Source organism: Syngnathus leptorhynchus, chromosome 1 (assembly GCF_054491065.1).
Source record: "Syngnathus leptorhynchus isolate UIUO chromosome 1, UIUO_Slep, whole genome shotgun sequence".
NCBI lineage: Eukaryota > Metazoa > Chordata > Actinopteri > Syngnathiformes > Syngnathidae > Syngnathus > Syngnathus leptorhynchus.
Genome location: NC_141195.1, coordinates 9,120,512 through 9,135,640, shown reverse-complemented (window position 1 = coordinate 9,135,640; position 15,129 = coordinate 9,120,512). Strand labels below are relative to the sequence as shown.

Genomic DNA, 15,129 nt, shown 5'->3' with positions numbered 1-15,129 from the left:
CCGGCCAATCAGCTTGCACATTGTATGAACCAGCTCTCGCTGTGAACCTTTCTTCCTCTTATCTCGCTCCAGCTTAGGGGGTCAGAACTCTGTCCACTTACGACCACCACCACCACTTTTGATACTTTGCAGATTTTGTCGACTATCAGAGCAGGAGTTAAGATTGATGTGATAACCTCAAATGAGGGGCGAGGCAGTCCAATTTTAGCGAGAGGAACTTCCAGGAAAGCAATTAGGCACATTTGAGAGGATAATCTGTTTTTAAAGAAAAATAAAGGAAACGAAGGGGTACCAAAATAGCTGAAAAGAAGCCTTGGGTTGTCCATCAGGGTGTTTGCTTCAGATGAACTAAGGGTTGGGGACATGATGCTGAGCCGAGTGAGACTAAAAACAAAATGTTTACAGCCAAACACAATAATGCCCAACCAAAGGTCCTACATTCCACTTCAATTAATTCAGAGTACAATTTGCAGGCGTATCTGCTCTCTGATCAAAAAGCCAATAAACTGATACTAGGTTTTTATCTTTAAAGTGTTCTCTGTTGTATAGTAAACCTCTAAGCCCTGCAGTTTGTTAACCTAATGCCAAAGAAAACTATCGTCAGGGCCAATAATTTGAATACTGTAAGATTTCACAGAATAACAACAGAGCCGCTTGGCAGAACTGAGCCTATCCATTCCAGTCCACCCACTCTTGCAAAATCAAAAAGAGGAGCGAGGAGTTTCTTTTTGCAGCCAGTGACTGACAGTCCCACCTGCCTGTTGTGTACTGTCAACACCTTGTGAAGAAGTGAGAATATTTTGTTTTTCCCGAGGCAATATTGATATTCAGTGCAAGGATGGGACGCCTCTTTGCCGTAGCTGTAAAATGTAAAAAGTCGTCACAGGTTTGCCTTCCCTCAAAAGCCCATCAAACTTCATTTGATCTTGTTTCCCTATGTGACTCGCCACATCACCTTAATATTAATGGCCCATGGTGGGAGGTGCCGTGGCACTTAATAGAAACATTAATTATTCAAAAGACCTATCTTGTGGTGGGCACATCTACTAATGTGCTCGTATGTATACAAATTAGCTCAGTGGGATGGGTTTCGGTGCATGTAATCTGAATCAAATATATTAATACATTTAATGCACCAGAGGGATGTCTTCCCCTTAAAGAAATTCTAATCACACAGCCAGAGACAAAAGTAGGTAGGAACTTGTTTGAAGCAATGAACTTGTGCTATAAAGGTGTTTCAAAAGTGAAGACAAAGTAGGACAAAAGGTGTTACTTTACTCCCAACCCATTAAAAGTCCCTTCTACTACCCTTGCAAAATGTGCTGAGCCAAACAATACTGTCTCATTGGATGTGAAAGACTCAGGGAGTTATGTCTTACACTTAGTCATAATTCCTGTTGTTGCAAGGGAACATCTAACACAATCTGTTCAGGGACGCCAGTAGTTGGGCATTTTTCAACAATGTCCAAAGCAAATGGAAAAATAAATCATCTGTTTCATGGTCAAACTGCTATTGTGAAAACAGCTTAACAAAACCGTATGGTGAATTTGAATTGAATTTGAAACGATGCAAACATCTGCACATTTGCAGGAGAAATTGGGGCTTGGGGGCTCGCTTCGCTGAGCAAAGTGTTTGGTTTACTCATAGATGCCGGAAGAGCCAAACCAGTGCATGATATGCCGCTTATGCCTTCAAAATACACAAGGATGTTTTCTAATTTTAATTTAGTTACAGAATATCTCAGTGATTATTCTAAAACCGTGGCCTGGATTAATGAAAAAAGCCACACATTTTTCTTAATTCCCATGTTTGTCTTAAATTACCTAACAATACTAAAAGACCTAATCATAGACTTACTACCTAGACGACAATCCAATTGGCTGTTCATTCAGAAACAATCTGTAACTTGACTACATATTTAAAGCTATACCAGCGCTATTGTTTTTCGTTATCATCATTAACATAAACAGTTACACAATGGCCTTTGTTCTCTTTATTGTTTAATCTAGTGTAAATCCAGAAAATTAATTAACCATGTCATTGACATCAATACTTAATTGGCTAAGATGCATGGTAAGAGAATGCCAAATGAACCTATATAGTGATAAAAGGCTGCGTTGAACCACAGTGCGCCGCTGTGCTAGGAAGCATAATTAAAGGGGAGGACCTCCTGATCTCTCTGTTACAGTTACCCACTCACAAAAACATGATGCACTTACGGGAATGACATAAAAGATTCAAGGTTATGATCCAGTAGGACTTTTCACTTGTGTGTCCGGTTGCTGTATGTTTGAAATAGTTTTTGTGCCTCAGTTTAGTGATGAAGCAATACAAGAAGGCTATTTGCAAGCAACTCAACGGCGATTAGTTTTTTTTATACAAAGAAAAGCATTTTCACTGCGTCATTGTGTTTTTCTCCAAATACTGAAGAAAAGGAAGAAAAAAATAAATGAAAACCTAGGTGATGTAATGAAAAATTGATTAGGTTTTTATGTCATGATAATCACTTTCAAAGGGTTGGGGCAACCTTGAGAGATGACATAGCACATTAAATTCTGCACCTGTCTTAAGAGTCTCAAAGAAAAAACAAAACAAAACCAAAAAAAAAAAAAACAGGCAGTCTGAGGTGCTTTCATTTATAGTACTACTTTTTTTATTTTAGAGTAGAAAAGAGATCTTTTATGTAGTGCCAGTTCATTAGGCGTTTGGGAACACTTTACAGATGTAATTTTTGATCTGAGGTAGTTAAACAATGACAATAATTAAAAATCCTTGAAATGATACTTGTTTTGATAGCAATGATAAATCAATGTTGTAAGCAATTTTTGCAGTGCATTTCATATTGGACTCCTGTGCTTGGGACCAAACTTAAGTTTTGTGTTTAAATCTGGTTGTCAGATTTTTTTTTTTATTGGATCCCTGAATCTGTCTTGCTGATCAGTTTATAAAGGGGACAATATTTTGGCAAAAGGTCTTTTTGGTGCGTGTTTGTCGTAATTTCATGACCTTATCACGGGTTCATGAAAAGAATTTTCATCAATCAATGAGCACATTGCTTCAGTTGACAAATTCCTGGAAGTTGGAGGATCTTAAAGTTTAATTGTCAAGTGAATGAAGACAAATGGGGACTTTTATTTATAACCGGCAGCTCGCCGCTATAGGCTAGCATTGATGCTTACGAAGCCTTTAGAACAACTACGTCTGCAGTCAGACAACACAGTCCAAGTGACCCAATTTTCTTCCCCGGCCCATCTTGCTTGCACATGAGTCCCTGCAATATTACTGCATGTATATGCACATTGTCTCAAATGGTGAGTGATATATGGGTCACACTACAGCAGACGGAGTGTTGGAGTTTGGCATTAAAATGTGCAATGTGCTGACCTCAGTGATGCGTGGGTTGGTGCACTTGACGTTTTTGCTGGACAAGTTGAGCCAGCGTGTGGTGTAGGGGTTGATGGGAGGGCAGTGTCGACGCAGGGTGCACTTCCCCTCGCTGCTGCACCAGCCGCACTGGAACTTCCTGTTGGCCTTCAGACACACGCCGCAGCTGTCCCTCTGGGCGCCACACTTGTACAAGTGAACTGAGAAGTACAGAAAAATGGAGACGAAATTTTAAACATATGCATTGTACACAAAATTTGTTAAACCTGGTCAACGTTGGGTTGAAAATGTTTGGTAACAGTAAGAGTGCACACTCATTTTATAATGATGTATTGAGGCAATGTTAGCCCACATACACACAGCTGTACATTCATCTGTGCTTAAGCCGCTTTACTTTAAGTGATTTCAATTTACGATACAGCATTCCATGTTTACTTATTTAGAGTGCTGGGATGACTGAAAAGTGTTCTAGTGTTAAGGGAAAACATTCATTGTGAGCTACAAAAAGACGGTTATAGTTATTATCGTTTATAAAATGTAAACAATTGAGGTAATTTTCTAATGAAGTAAAACAAATAATTTGACATGAAAAAGTCGTAACAATATTATTCTGGGGTGGGACATTTATAATAATTTCTTTATAATTGTATTTAATAATTTATAATTTGCAATTTTAAGCAGTAAATGTTATAAATTCAACAGTCTAAGCCATCAATACAGCAGAAGACTGCTGTAGAATTTCAGTCCCACTTAATGTATCTAGTTGTATTCTTTCTATCGCATGCTTTGAAATCAGCTTTGTCAAGTACGAACAGAAAATGCATAAATGCTTTATGTTCAAATTAAACCTGCTATTTTGCAATTGTAAAGATTGTTAAACATTGAGAGTATTTTTGTTAATGCTCACAAAATTGTATAATGTAATGTACTGTATTAAACTGTTTCAGCCTGGCAAGCGACTACACTTTGAAACAAGCAAACAGTTTTAATCTCCCGTATTGTAAATAATCCTTAATAACTTTTAAATAAAATAAAGACATACATTTAAAATAATACAGTAAGTAAGGTATTTAAATAGATCTATCGCGCTTTCCTGTGATTGGATTAGTGATAGCTTTTTTTTTTTTTTTTAACTTGCCCTGGAAGTGTAAAGCCCAAACAAAACCATACCCAAGTTCACCTTCTCCAATCGTGTTGGGGGTCAAAGAAATGTAGCGTGCTTGATCAAGGCACCATATGCCAGAATTGACTGAACTCACCCTGAATGTTCTCTGGGTTGTCAATTATAAAGTTGCCGTTCCACACCACAGAGAAATCCACGGGCAGCTCACTGATTTTCATCCCTTCGTATAAGTACTGGAAATAAGGAGAGTGAGAAAGTGAATTGTGGGATTTCATTAAGGCGGCTAAAAAATAACAAAAGAGGAAAAACTTGTAGATGCACTGGTTCTAGTATATCATTTCATTGTTACCCCAAAGTTACATCATCTCATCATCAGAGAGTTGCCAAAGTGGCAAAGCAAAAGAAATAGGACAGCTGAGCGGACACTCGAATCCCCCTCTGGCCTTGAAAGATGCTGTCCTGAAGTGCCTGTTATGGCCTGATTTCCAGTCTGACTTTCATTTCAAGTGTGTGTCTGGGCGAGTCTTCGTCTGTGTGCATGTGTGGGAAACCGACGATGTGTACGTCCGTAGATTTGATCCCCTGGGGGAATTTAATGCAGAGGTCAGTGTGTGCTAGACTGTAGGGAAGAACCAGTGCTGCTACACTGACTTACAGTTTGGAAAGATAGAGCACATTGTGATGTGTTTCCAGAAATAGCCTGACATTATACAGTGGCGACACAGCGGCAGGCACCAAGAACAGAAGAAGACAACAATAGGGAAGGCAGCTTACCGAGCTGTTCTGGCACTGCACGCTGGAGCTGTTGAATCGGAGGGCGGTGACGCGGTGGCTGACCCCCTGGATGTGAAGGACGCACTCGTAGCCCCGCTGGCCAGACTGTGGCTGTGGCAGATTCTTGGCTTTGAGGGTGATGGGCTTCACCTCCCCCGCTGGGATCAGAATCTCCTCGGAGCGCACCAGCTGTGGACAATCCTGTGGGGCGGATAGCAAAAGAACATTGGTGCCAAATAGTCTTGTAAATAATCAGGTCTATGTATAGGATGGGTTAGCATCGTGCTGAGTAATGGACAGCAAATGGACTGAGCTGTCGGGGTCCAAAGTAAGAACAATGGCGGGCTAACGAGATATGTTTGTGGTACTTAATGCTGATGCTTTATGTAGTCCAGACAGCTCCAGCTAATGTTTTTTAAAGGAGCCATACGATATCTATTGTCTTTGGAAATGCATCTTGAGAATAGAATCATCGTGCAATGTGTGAGTGACATCAATATAGGGGCTTCAGAACTCTGAGGTATGTTTTTGTAAGCAAGAAATTTAAAAGATTCACTTTGAGACACATTTTGAGGGTCAATATCAAAAGTTTGTCTTCAAGGTCCGTGTTGTGTGTGTGCTTTTCACCAACCTCAGAGGTGTTGACCCTTCCCTCCTGGAAGGAACAGCTGGACGGGTCGTGGGTGCACAAGTTGCGATACTTGCACCAATGGCAGCGGAAGGCGCTGTTCACACATGACAGACACCTGCATGGGGACACGTGCGCACACATGCAGAGTGAGTGTGGCGGTGTGAAACGGATGGGGGGGCAGGTTTGACCAAGTTGGCCGACACTCTTCACAGGAAATGAGTTTTGAGCCCCAAGTGAACACCCGCTGTTGCGTCCTTGTGGTTGTGAACCTGATAGCTTCAGGGCCAAGTTCTCACAGCATGCATTTTTCTGCTGCTTTACATTCAAAAATATACACTTGGGTCTGTGTGAATGGGGTGGGAGTGAGGTGGAGGGCATATTTAGCCTGCTAAAAAGCAGCTGTCATGACAAAAGAGGTCGGACGACACAGTAGGGCGACGTAGAGTAATGAGGACAAATAAGACACTGGCACAGTATGATCCTGCAATTACCATTAGCACAGCATTGTGGGTAATTACCAGCTGTTGTGTGTGTGATGGTCTATGTGCAATACATACAGTGGTGTGCCTGAATGTTGGGTAGCATTGTATGGAGACAAGGATGAACAAAGGCTGTGCGGACAGATTTAAATTAATGCCAAAATATCATTTTTATCACACTTCAGAACTTTAACCACTGGCTGCACATTTCACAGTTGAGGCAGACATTGGCCAGTCTCAAGCCCAATCTGCACTAACCACTTGAAAGAAGTAGGAACAAATACCGAGAAATAAAACACAAATAATGAATACACTAGAGAAATCTGAGCAGTTAAACAGGACTGTTTTGCCGGAGTTAATATTCAGTGTGTGCGTGAGTGTATCTCTGCTTACTAAATGCCAAGCTGCATTTAATGCAAGTGCCCAAGTTATCTGCAAAAAAAGTACTTATCATGCAGCAGGCAGGCAGGCAGGCCTTGTTTGTGTTGATTTTAGTTAATCTTTCTGACTATTTATATCGTAAAAGCCTTAAAATTGTGGCGCCTCTCATCTGCGCTGGCTTTATTTAATGTAAAGTGTACTAATTTTAATTTAATGATTTCTTTTTTGAAAACACAGTAAAAAGGATTACTGTGGAATTAGGTTAAGGGTAAAAAGGGATGAAGGTTGAACACAGTCTATTTCTGCACATTGGTTGACCTCCAGTTTGTTTGGATTTCGACATGAATTTCCCATGGGAAATATGGAGATTAAATTACCATCACATTATAAATATAATAAAAACAACAAAACAGACAGTCCTAGCCATGAATGACAAGGGTGTATTTTTGTCATATAAGTATGGAACTAAGATAACAACTGTTAATAGTAAAGGTCAAAAACAGCCTAAATTTGATAACCCAAGACATGACCTGTTTAAATAACTAGGTAAATTTTTTTTTTTTTTAATTGATTGCAACGGCATTTACTACACCGTGCATTCAGGCTCAGTTGATAACAGTGTTGTTGTTACAGCCACACTTCTGTTACTTGCTCTCCTCCCCGTGCTCAATGTGAAATATTCATGGGTGCAAAAAGCATGGGAGGGATCTCTGACTGAGCCCACGGATGCAAAAGAATAAGGCCGACTCCCCCTCAGGCGAGCAGAGAGCGCACAAGCTGGCTTTCGATGGTGTGCGAGGCGAGGCGAGGCGCCGCGTGCCCTTTTCTCGTTATGTGTGTGTAAGTTTGTGTCATTGCTGATGAAGAGAACTGATGTGAAGGCTGGTAATTGCTTTTTCTGTATCGCTCAGACAAGGTTTTCAAAGAGTCAAAGATATTTGGAGCTATAGGGTTAGTGAGCTTTGAGTCTGTGTGTGTTGTATGCAAACTCCAGAACAACACAGCCTAGCTTTGATTTAGCAAGGGAGACCGTGGCTTCAACATTTCGTTTTTTCATGTCGAGGGGTGCTTTTGGATTTGTGCGCATCTATTAGCGCGGCTACTGTGAAACCTCCTAATCTCCTACTCTGAATTTAGTGATACGTCCAAGTCAGCAAGTACTTTGGAGCTCACTCAACAAATCACAAAGTGCCACAGTCAAGTGAAGTCGGGCAGTGCAAATGTGCTCCAGAGATCTCAAAATTTTTATTTTGAACTAGAATGGCCCTCGACAGAGCACATACTACACCAAGGTCAAACAACAATGCCAGATAGTGGTTGTTTCCTATATGTTGGCATAGCAGCTGGTGCAACAACCATGTTTGGGGACTATACAGCGGTCATCTGTCTGATGTGCTTTTTTGATTAAATTTCTCTTCTCAGGACTATTAAGGTTCTTAATTCCATGGTCAACACATCACATTTTACTCATTAGCCATGAAGACTTTTCTGTCATTCTGAGATTGAATATTTATCGGGCATTTGTTTATTTGTGACGTGATCTATTTTGATCTGCCATTTACCTGCTTTAGTATGTTAATCAGATCAGCCATGGAGATCATCCGCCTATTTAATACACAGTAATTGTGTGATTGTTTTAATTCTTTAATTAAAGCAAGATCTTGATAAAAACAAGTCGAGAGAGAGAGAGAGAGAGAGAGAGAGAGAGAGAGAGAGAGAGAGAGAGATAGGGTTTTTCAAAGTTTGCAAGTATGTGTCAAATCTGTATTCACGGAGGAGGCTCCATATGGAAAGTGCCTTCAATGATGAATTGGTTTCATTTAATTAATATTGACTTGATGTGACTTACATCGAGTTAAGTAAGTGTCCTTGAGTCCCATGAAAGAATCGAGATAAGTAGAAATAAAATGAGCTACCAAGCTCAGCTGACTTTAGTTGTGAGAAGTGGGGTTCACCTGGGACCAGTTGGTGGCAGCCAATCACACCACAATAAGCATTAAGACTCACATTCACACCAATAGACAATTTAGAGTCTTTAATTATAGCTAGAAAAACAGGAGTACCTTAAACCCACCAAATCATGGGGAGAACATTCAGAGTCCCCACAAAGATGTTCCAACAGAGATGTGTGTGGTGAAATGATTAGTAATAGTAATTATTTGGTTTGGACGACTCTGTAAGACTATGTAATATATTTATGGTTTCCTAGCATTGATCCAATATAGTTCTGGGGAGCAAATGTGGAGATGAGAGAGTTACTCACAGTTGATGGACACTGCAGTTATAAAACTTGACCTCCGTGCTAATGAGCATCTGACCCGTCTCTTTTGAATTGAGTCTTAGCTCAACACCCGACCAATCTGAAAGAGAGAAGACACAAAAAGTAGGTGAAGACAATGTATTGTAAAATATTTTCATTCTATGTCAGTCAAACATATTGTATTGTATTATCAGAAATGTGGTCCTGAGGTATTAAGAAAGATTATATTTTGTGAGAGTCTATAATTGATTTCTTATTCAGATGATTTATTGGCCATCAAAGCCATCACATACAAAGCATGATACATGTGATACAAAAGATACGAATGCCAATAGACCAAAAGTTTAAAGGTGAAAACAATGAAAAAGAAATGATGTCGTGGCATTTCATTAAAGTAGTTACTAGGTGGCCATTTAAATCACGCTCATGTCTGTAAAGCACTTCTCAAAGTCCCTTGGGGGGGAACATCTATTATATCTAGGGATTCATATAATATGATTTTGATGTTTAAACTAGTGTTAAAGTCGTCAATTGATGTCTTAAGTAGCCATTTTTGTCTTGTGAAAGAATTTGTCAGCGTTTATGGAAGTTGCTTCTTTTGATGTTATTCCTCCCTAATCAGGACCCATTCAAGAAATAATCTGTGTTAAAATAGGGCAATTTCACAGAAGAATGTGTTGTGCAAGAGGGACTGTAAACAACCTTGTCAAACAATAGAACAGATTGGATTACTTGTGAATGTACAGAAACAGAAGAAATGATACCATATTCAAATTACCATAATACATTTACTTGAGAAAATAAATTGTAAAAACATAATAAGATTTGGTGTTCTTTTATGTATCCAAGCAGCGTTGCGGTGCACGCAGTAAAACAGCCTCTCATCTATCTCATCTAGCCACACGGGAATACAGACTCCATAAATACAGTGTGTGTGTGTGTCTGTGTGTGTGAGTGTGTGTGACTGTGATGTGTACACTTGTTTGTGCAGAGCAGCCTGAATTTCAGATGACATTCAGTGTTTAGGAGGTTTGTGTGACCCACAATGCCCTGTTCTCTCCGAAGCACCTGTGGGGAATCAGGCTCTGGTTTCACACAAGTGTGTGGACACGTTTTCCTCTGAACATCCGGTGCAGAGTTGCTGTCGGCACAAACACCTCCAAGATTCAGAAATGAGACCATCTCCTTAATTTTGCACGCTGTTGTCATGTTAATGTCTGACTAATCAAGAATATGAAAACTACTCAGGTCAAAAGGTCCAAAAGTCCAAGCCCTCGTTTTGTGCTATTTTTTGGGTACTTGGGTATCATTACAAATTGTAACAGCTGTTGTTGGACCCCAAGTATGTGTTTTTGCCGTGACAAGATGGCCACAAGGTGCTGAAACCAAACATACTGAATAATAGATGATGTGCAGTGAGTGTGAGAATCACTGTGTGTTTTGAGGAGGCTGGGCAGTGGGGGTGCTAATTCTCCATCCTGTGAGTAAATGACAGCTCTGTTTGCCCACAACTCCCACAGGGGAATGCATCATCGGTGCCCAGACACGAATGTTCTCCCTCAGGTAAATGTCAGTCGCACTCCCCCAATCTTCTTTTAAGCCACACGGCTATCTCACTCACTTTGCAGAAGAGCAACGGACGACCAGAGATGCCAAAATATTGGACTCCAGCGAGATCAGCGACTGCGGCCACAAATAAGTAACCGGATATACATAAATGTAAAATTATGGTTATTTTAAAATGATTAACATTTTTATAACTTTTATTTTGAACTCTCACTCAAGTGCCCAAATATAGTTTCTTTCCCAATAAAGTGTGTTTTCTTTGTTCAGGTAATATATCTCTCAGGAGGAGACTGTCGCTCAGTGCCAGAGAGCTAATCCACTACATTAACTTCCCTGTCATCCCCAAACCAACATGTTAGAACATTTGCGTCCGCAAACAACCGGAGGGCCCTAATGCGCTCAGCCGTACCATCAGCCACAGGCTGGGAGAGGGTACCAATCTTGTTCTCCATCACGTACTAATATGGCAGGGCTTCTTATCAGGCACACCTCTCGGCTACTCCACCGATGCTGGGTCAGTGTGAGCTTGATGTGCAAGATGATGCTGAATGAATGGTGTATGTGTATATTTTGAGTTCAAGGCTTGATTTCAGTTTTTGTAAAAGAAACTGGACTTTGATTGCTTACTAAATAGTGGTGGTTTGTCCACCACTATGATGATAATATCAAGTGTACCTTGGTCGGAAGGGATGAGAGGGACGTCCTTGGCAGCAGGAGACACGCACAGTATCTGGTTGCCACTCACTTGCCCGTCCACCTCCGTCAGATTGCCGAAGGAACAAGTTATTCCTGCTGAAAGGTCTGGAACATCGCTGACCTTCACCAGTAACTGAGAGTCGAAGGGAAGAAATAGGAAACTTATATTATAACTTATAACTTATATTTAAAAACAACAACGCCCAATACTGTTTTTCACAAGAAATGATTTAAAATTTTTGAAGAACACTTTTGGCGACCCGGTGGACATATGTTATACATGTGGTTTCATAAACATGTTTTTTTTTTATTTGCTTTTTGCTACATACTTTGGAAATGTGATAAACCTCATTGTGAAATTGTTAAGTTAATACCACTATAAAATGGAGATACCGTTTAGGTAAGCTTAGCATGGAGCAACGAGATTGTTCTGTACATTGTGAATTACTTATGCGAAAAGCCACACGTGCGCATATGGAGATGCACCCGTTTGAAGTCATTCAAGGCAGTTTTCTGCTGCTCTGCCTGTGAATAAACTTATTTATAAATACATTTTGCAGACACATGTCATATGATCACGTTCTCATCCAAAGGAGACAGTAGCCCGGGTAATTATCATCGTGGCATTTCATCGTCTAGGTCCATTAGCAGTTATATATGGGCCACGCTGTTTGAAGTTTCTCTTTGTTTTTATCTGCCTCTGAACTAAACACCGCAGGGCTGCTGGGACCAACGAGGCAACCGAGCAGCTTAACTGTCGGCCTTTTAAGAGATGCACAATGTCCCAACAGCGGATGATGAGGTGTCCCGTGTTAGCAAAGGATGGTCACTGTCAAAAGGATGCTGACGATCTTGTTTCATCAGTTTTTATTGTTAAGAATCAATGTTGATCACCTGCAATTTGATAAATATTTATCGATCATTATTGTTCTAATTATAGATATTAGTATTATTCTGAAGGCAGTGGTGCCCGGTTGTTCGGCCATTTACTTTGTGGTCTGAACAGTCCGGGTACATGGCTCAGGCCATTTGTAGGCCCCTTGCGAGGAAACACTGCAATTGAGTCATCTCTGATGATAGTCAGCAAGCCTTTCAGCCTTCATCGAGTAAATCGCCAGAAATGTAATCATCATTTACTCAACAACACTAGATTGTGCGAAATTCGTTTCCGGGTGCCATTACCCAATGTCACTTAGGTGCTTAGGTGTTTTGTCTCCTGCACCACCTTTTGGGCACGTTGTGGTGTTTTTGTGCTTCTGGATATCGCCATGTCCTGTAAGGACGTGTTTTACCAGATTCAGTTGAATCAAGAACCATCCAACAATTTCCTTTGTTTTTTCGCAATCAGTACGTTTTTTTCCTCCCTGACTGCCGACATTTTAGAAGCATAGACAAAGCTAGCATACAAGACAGGAATAAACTGTTCGACTTCTGCTTAGAATTTGGGACTCAGTTGGAACTCTTTCTTCCAGTTTTGAACCATCAGTGCAACACTGCAGGGACATGTTTAGCTGGACTAGTAGCCAGCCAAAACTCATCGCTAGCATGCCAGCGTTGCTCTAAGTAGCATCGAGTCTGCCTCAAACTCGCTTTTGGCTCACAAACTGTGATTCAAAGGCTCTTATTTCAAGCCTTGCATTTGTTGGTGTTCACATCTAGAAACAAACACTCACCTTAAGATGTCCATTCTCATTCATTATACTGGGGATGGTTGATTACAACAGACGCAACAATCAGTGCTTTTTGTTTGACATGGAATTTCCTGAGTAACCTCTCGTGGTAATTAGCCTCTCGACATGTCCGTATCTCGAATAAACACTCAAGATTTTCTGCTATACAAAGTAGACTTGCCTCCTGACTGTCAAGCTTTTTTTGTTTTTTGTCTTACCGGCGGTGCAGTGGGAGTTTTTTTTAGATTCTGGCAGCCTAATTGGCATGAGGTGTAATAAAGGTGATTGGATTGTTTCCTCTCTTTTCCGAGCAGTCGAGTGAAGAGGCGGCGTTGTCATGGAGATATTTAACTGGCCCTGTGAAATCTTATGAATTTTGTCGGTGTGTTCTTGTGGATAGTTCGAAACAAACATGTTGAGGGCAGTTTGGAGTAAGACATGATGGCCAGAAACAGAACAATAAATAGACATACCATATTCTGTTCAAACAAAAAATGCGTTGCCTCTAAAATATCCACACATTTTCCTTTCGTCTCACCCATTCCCTATTTGTATTAATATACTCATACGGCAAAAGCAGACAGGGTGAATCTGCTTATTTTCTGGACCATCGCAGCATGTTGTTTATGGAAGTAGTTCAATAAAATGATAACGTGGTGTCCCAAAACTTTGCTTTTGAGAAGAGCATCAATGGTTGCAGTCTTTAACTATAGCAAGCAAGTCATTGCCAGGTGGGTGGGTGAGTCGCCAACTGTGAAGTGTTACCGATTGTCTGGTTCAGTAGCGTTCAGCTTTACCAGTAGATGTGCAGCGAGCCTAAGAACATCCTCACACGTGCACATTTTTGCCCAAATTAGCGCCCAAACGCACTGTGCACTTGGGCAACATTTACCACCCACTCAGCCGCCCACACAAACACATCTTGGCAACCATATTGGTTGCTTCGCACCATGCAAATATGCGTATGCGTGCTGAAACGCCAACACAAAGCTCTTATGAACCTTCCCGTCTCATGTTTATGCATTACACACAATCAAGACAAGGGAGTCATTTCACATGATTCTGCTTCTGTACGTAGGTAGCACTTATGTAGATGAGAAGTACTTTTCGACATTCATGTCCAAGTTCTTTGGCATTATGTATGTATTTTGTGTGTGTGTGTGTGTGTGTAATGCATTCATGCATGTGTTTGTGTAAACTTACTGGTACACTAGGTTCAGACACCGCGATGCTATCGGGATACACAGTGATCTTCACGCACTGGTCCAGAGAGGCGGCGAAACGGTACGGCTCGTGTGCACGATTGCAACGGTTCCTCTGGGAGCATCTGAACAGACGACAACAGCATTTTATTGTACTTAATGTAACAAAAAAAGGGGCAGTTGTTTTCTGAATAACACGTGATAGGTGCTCAATGTGTAGATTTCCCTCAGGATTGAACAATCCAAAACATACGTAGGCATCAAGTGTGTAGATTATATTGTAAACCAAGGACTTTCATTTGAAGCATCGATGTGAGTGGTGCGGTACATTGGAGTCCATCTGTTTGTGTGGATTGACAAGAGATCCTTGGTGAATATGGAGATTGCGCCATAAGCTTCATTGCGCTAGCTACACAACCGCCAACTGCTATATCTTGCCACTTGTGTATACCACGTGTGTGTTTTGAAGTTTTTCTATAGTAATAGTGTTTGATTCTATTTTACATGAGTACAAGTTTATGTTCGTAACGGCATTTATTATGTATGACAATAAATATAGTGCTTAAGGTTTTATGAAGGGAGCAGTCAGTTTGGAATGCTACAATGCATTATTCAACATATAATTAATTCTTTGTAAGTTTCTTTAGTATTTGGCTTCCCATTAACGGTAATGCTTTTACATTAAAAAAAAAAATGTGGAAAGTTAGATAAGGTCAATTTAGATCATGATATCAATGATTAATAGACAATTGATCAATTACACAAATGTGATACATATTTTTAAAAATCGATTAATTGTTTAGTTACCTTGTCAAAATTTAAATGGTCTGAATCTGCTGAATTTTAGTGCAGATTTCTGGAGGTCTTTGGAAAGCAGACAGATTGTTTTTTTTCTTCAGAATAAGACATCTCCAAACATCTGCTTTTACTCACTTACGACAATTTTTTTTTTTTTTGCTAAT

The 15,129-nt window shown here is 40.4% G+C and overlaps 1 protein-coding gene across 1 annotated transcript in view; it reads right to left on the bottom strand.

Moving 5' to 3' along the window:
- Nucleotides 1–15,129, bottom strand: part of plxna2 (plexin A2) — a 126,619-nt gene that overhangs the window by 33,225 nt on the left and 78,265 nt on the right. The window contains exons 6-12 of the mRNA XM_085929080.1: nt 14,169–14,292; nt 11,275–11,428; nt 9,037–9,133; nt 5,914–6,028; nt 5,283–5,483; nt 4,645–4,741; nt 3,386–3,585 (exon numbers count right to left, since the gene is read on the bottom strand). Of these exons, the coding sequence (XP_085785206.1) occupies nt 3,386–3,585; nt 4,645–4,741; nt 5,283–5,483; nt 5,914–6,028; nt 9,037–9,133; nt 11,275–11,428; nt 14,169–14,292 (988 nt within the window). The remainder of the gene's footprint in view (nt 1–3,385; nt 3,586–4,644; nt 4,742–5,282; nt 5,484–5,913; nt 6,029–9,036; nt 9,134–11,274; nt 11,429–14,168; nt 14,293–15,129) is intronic.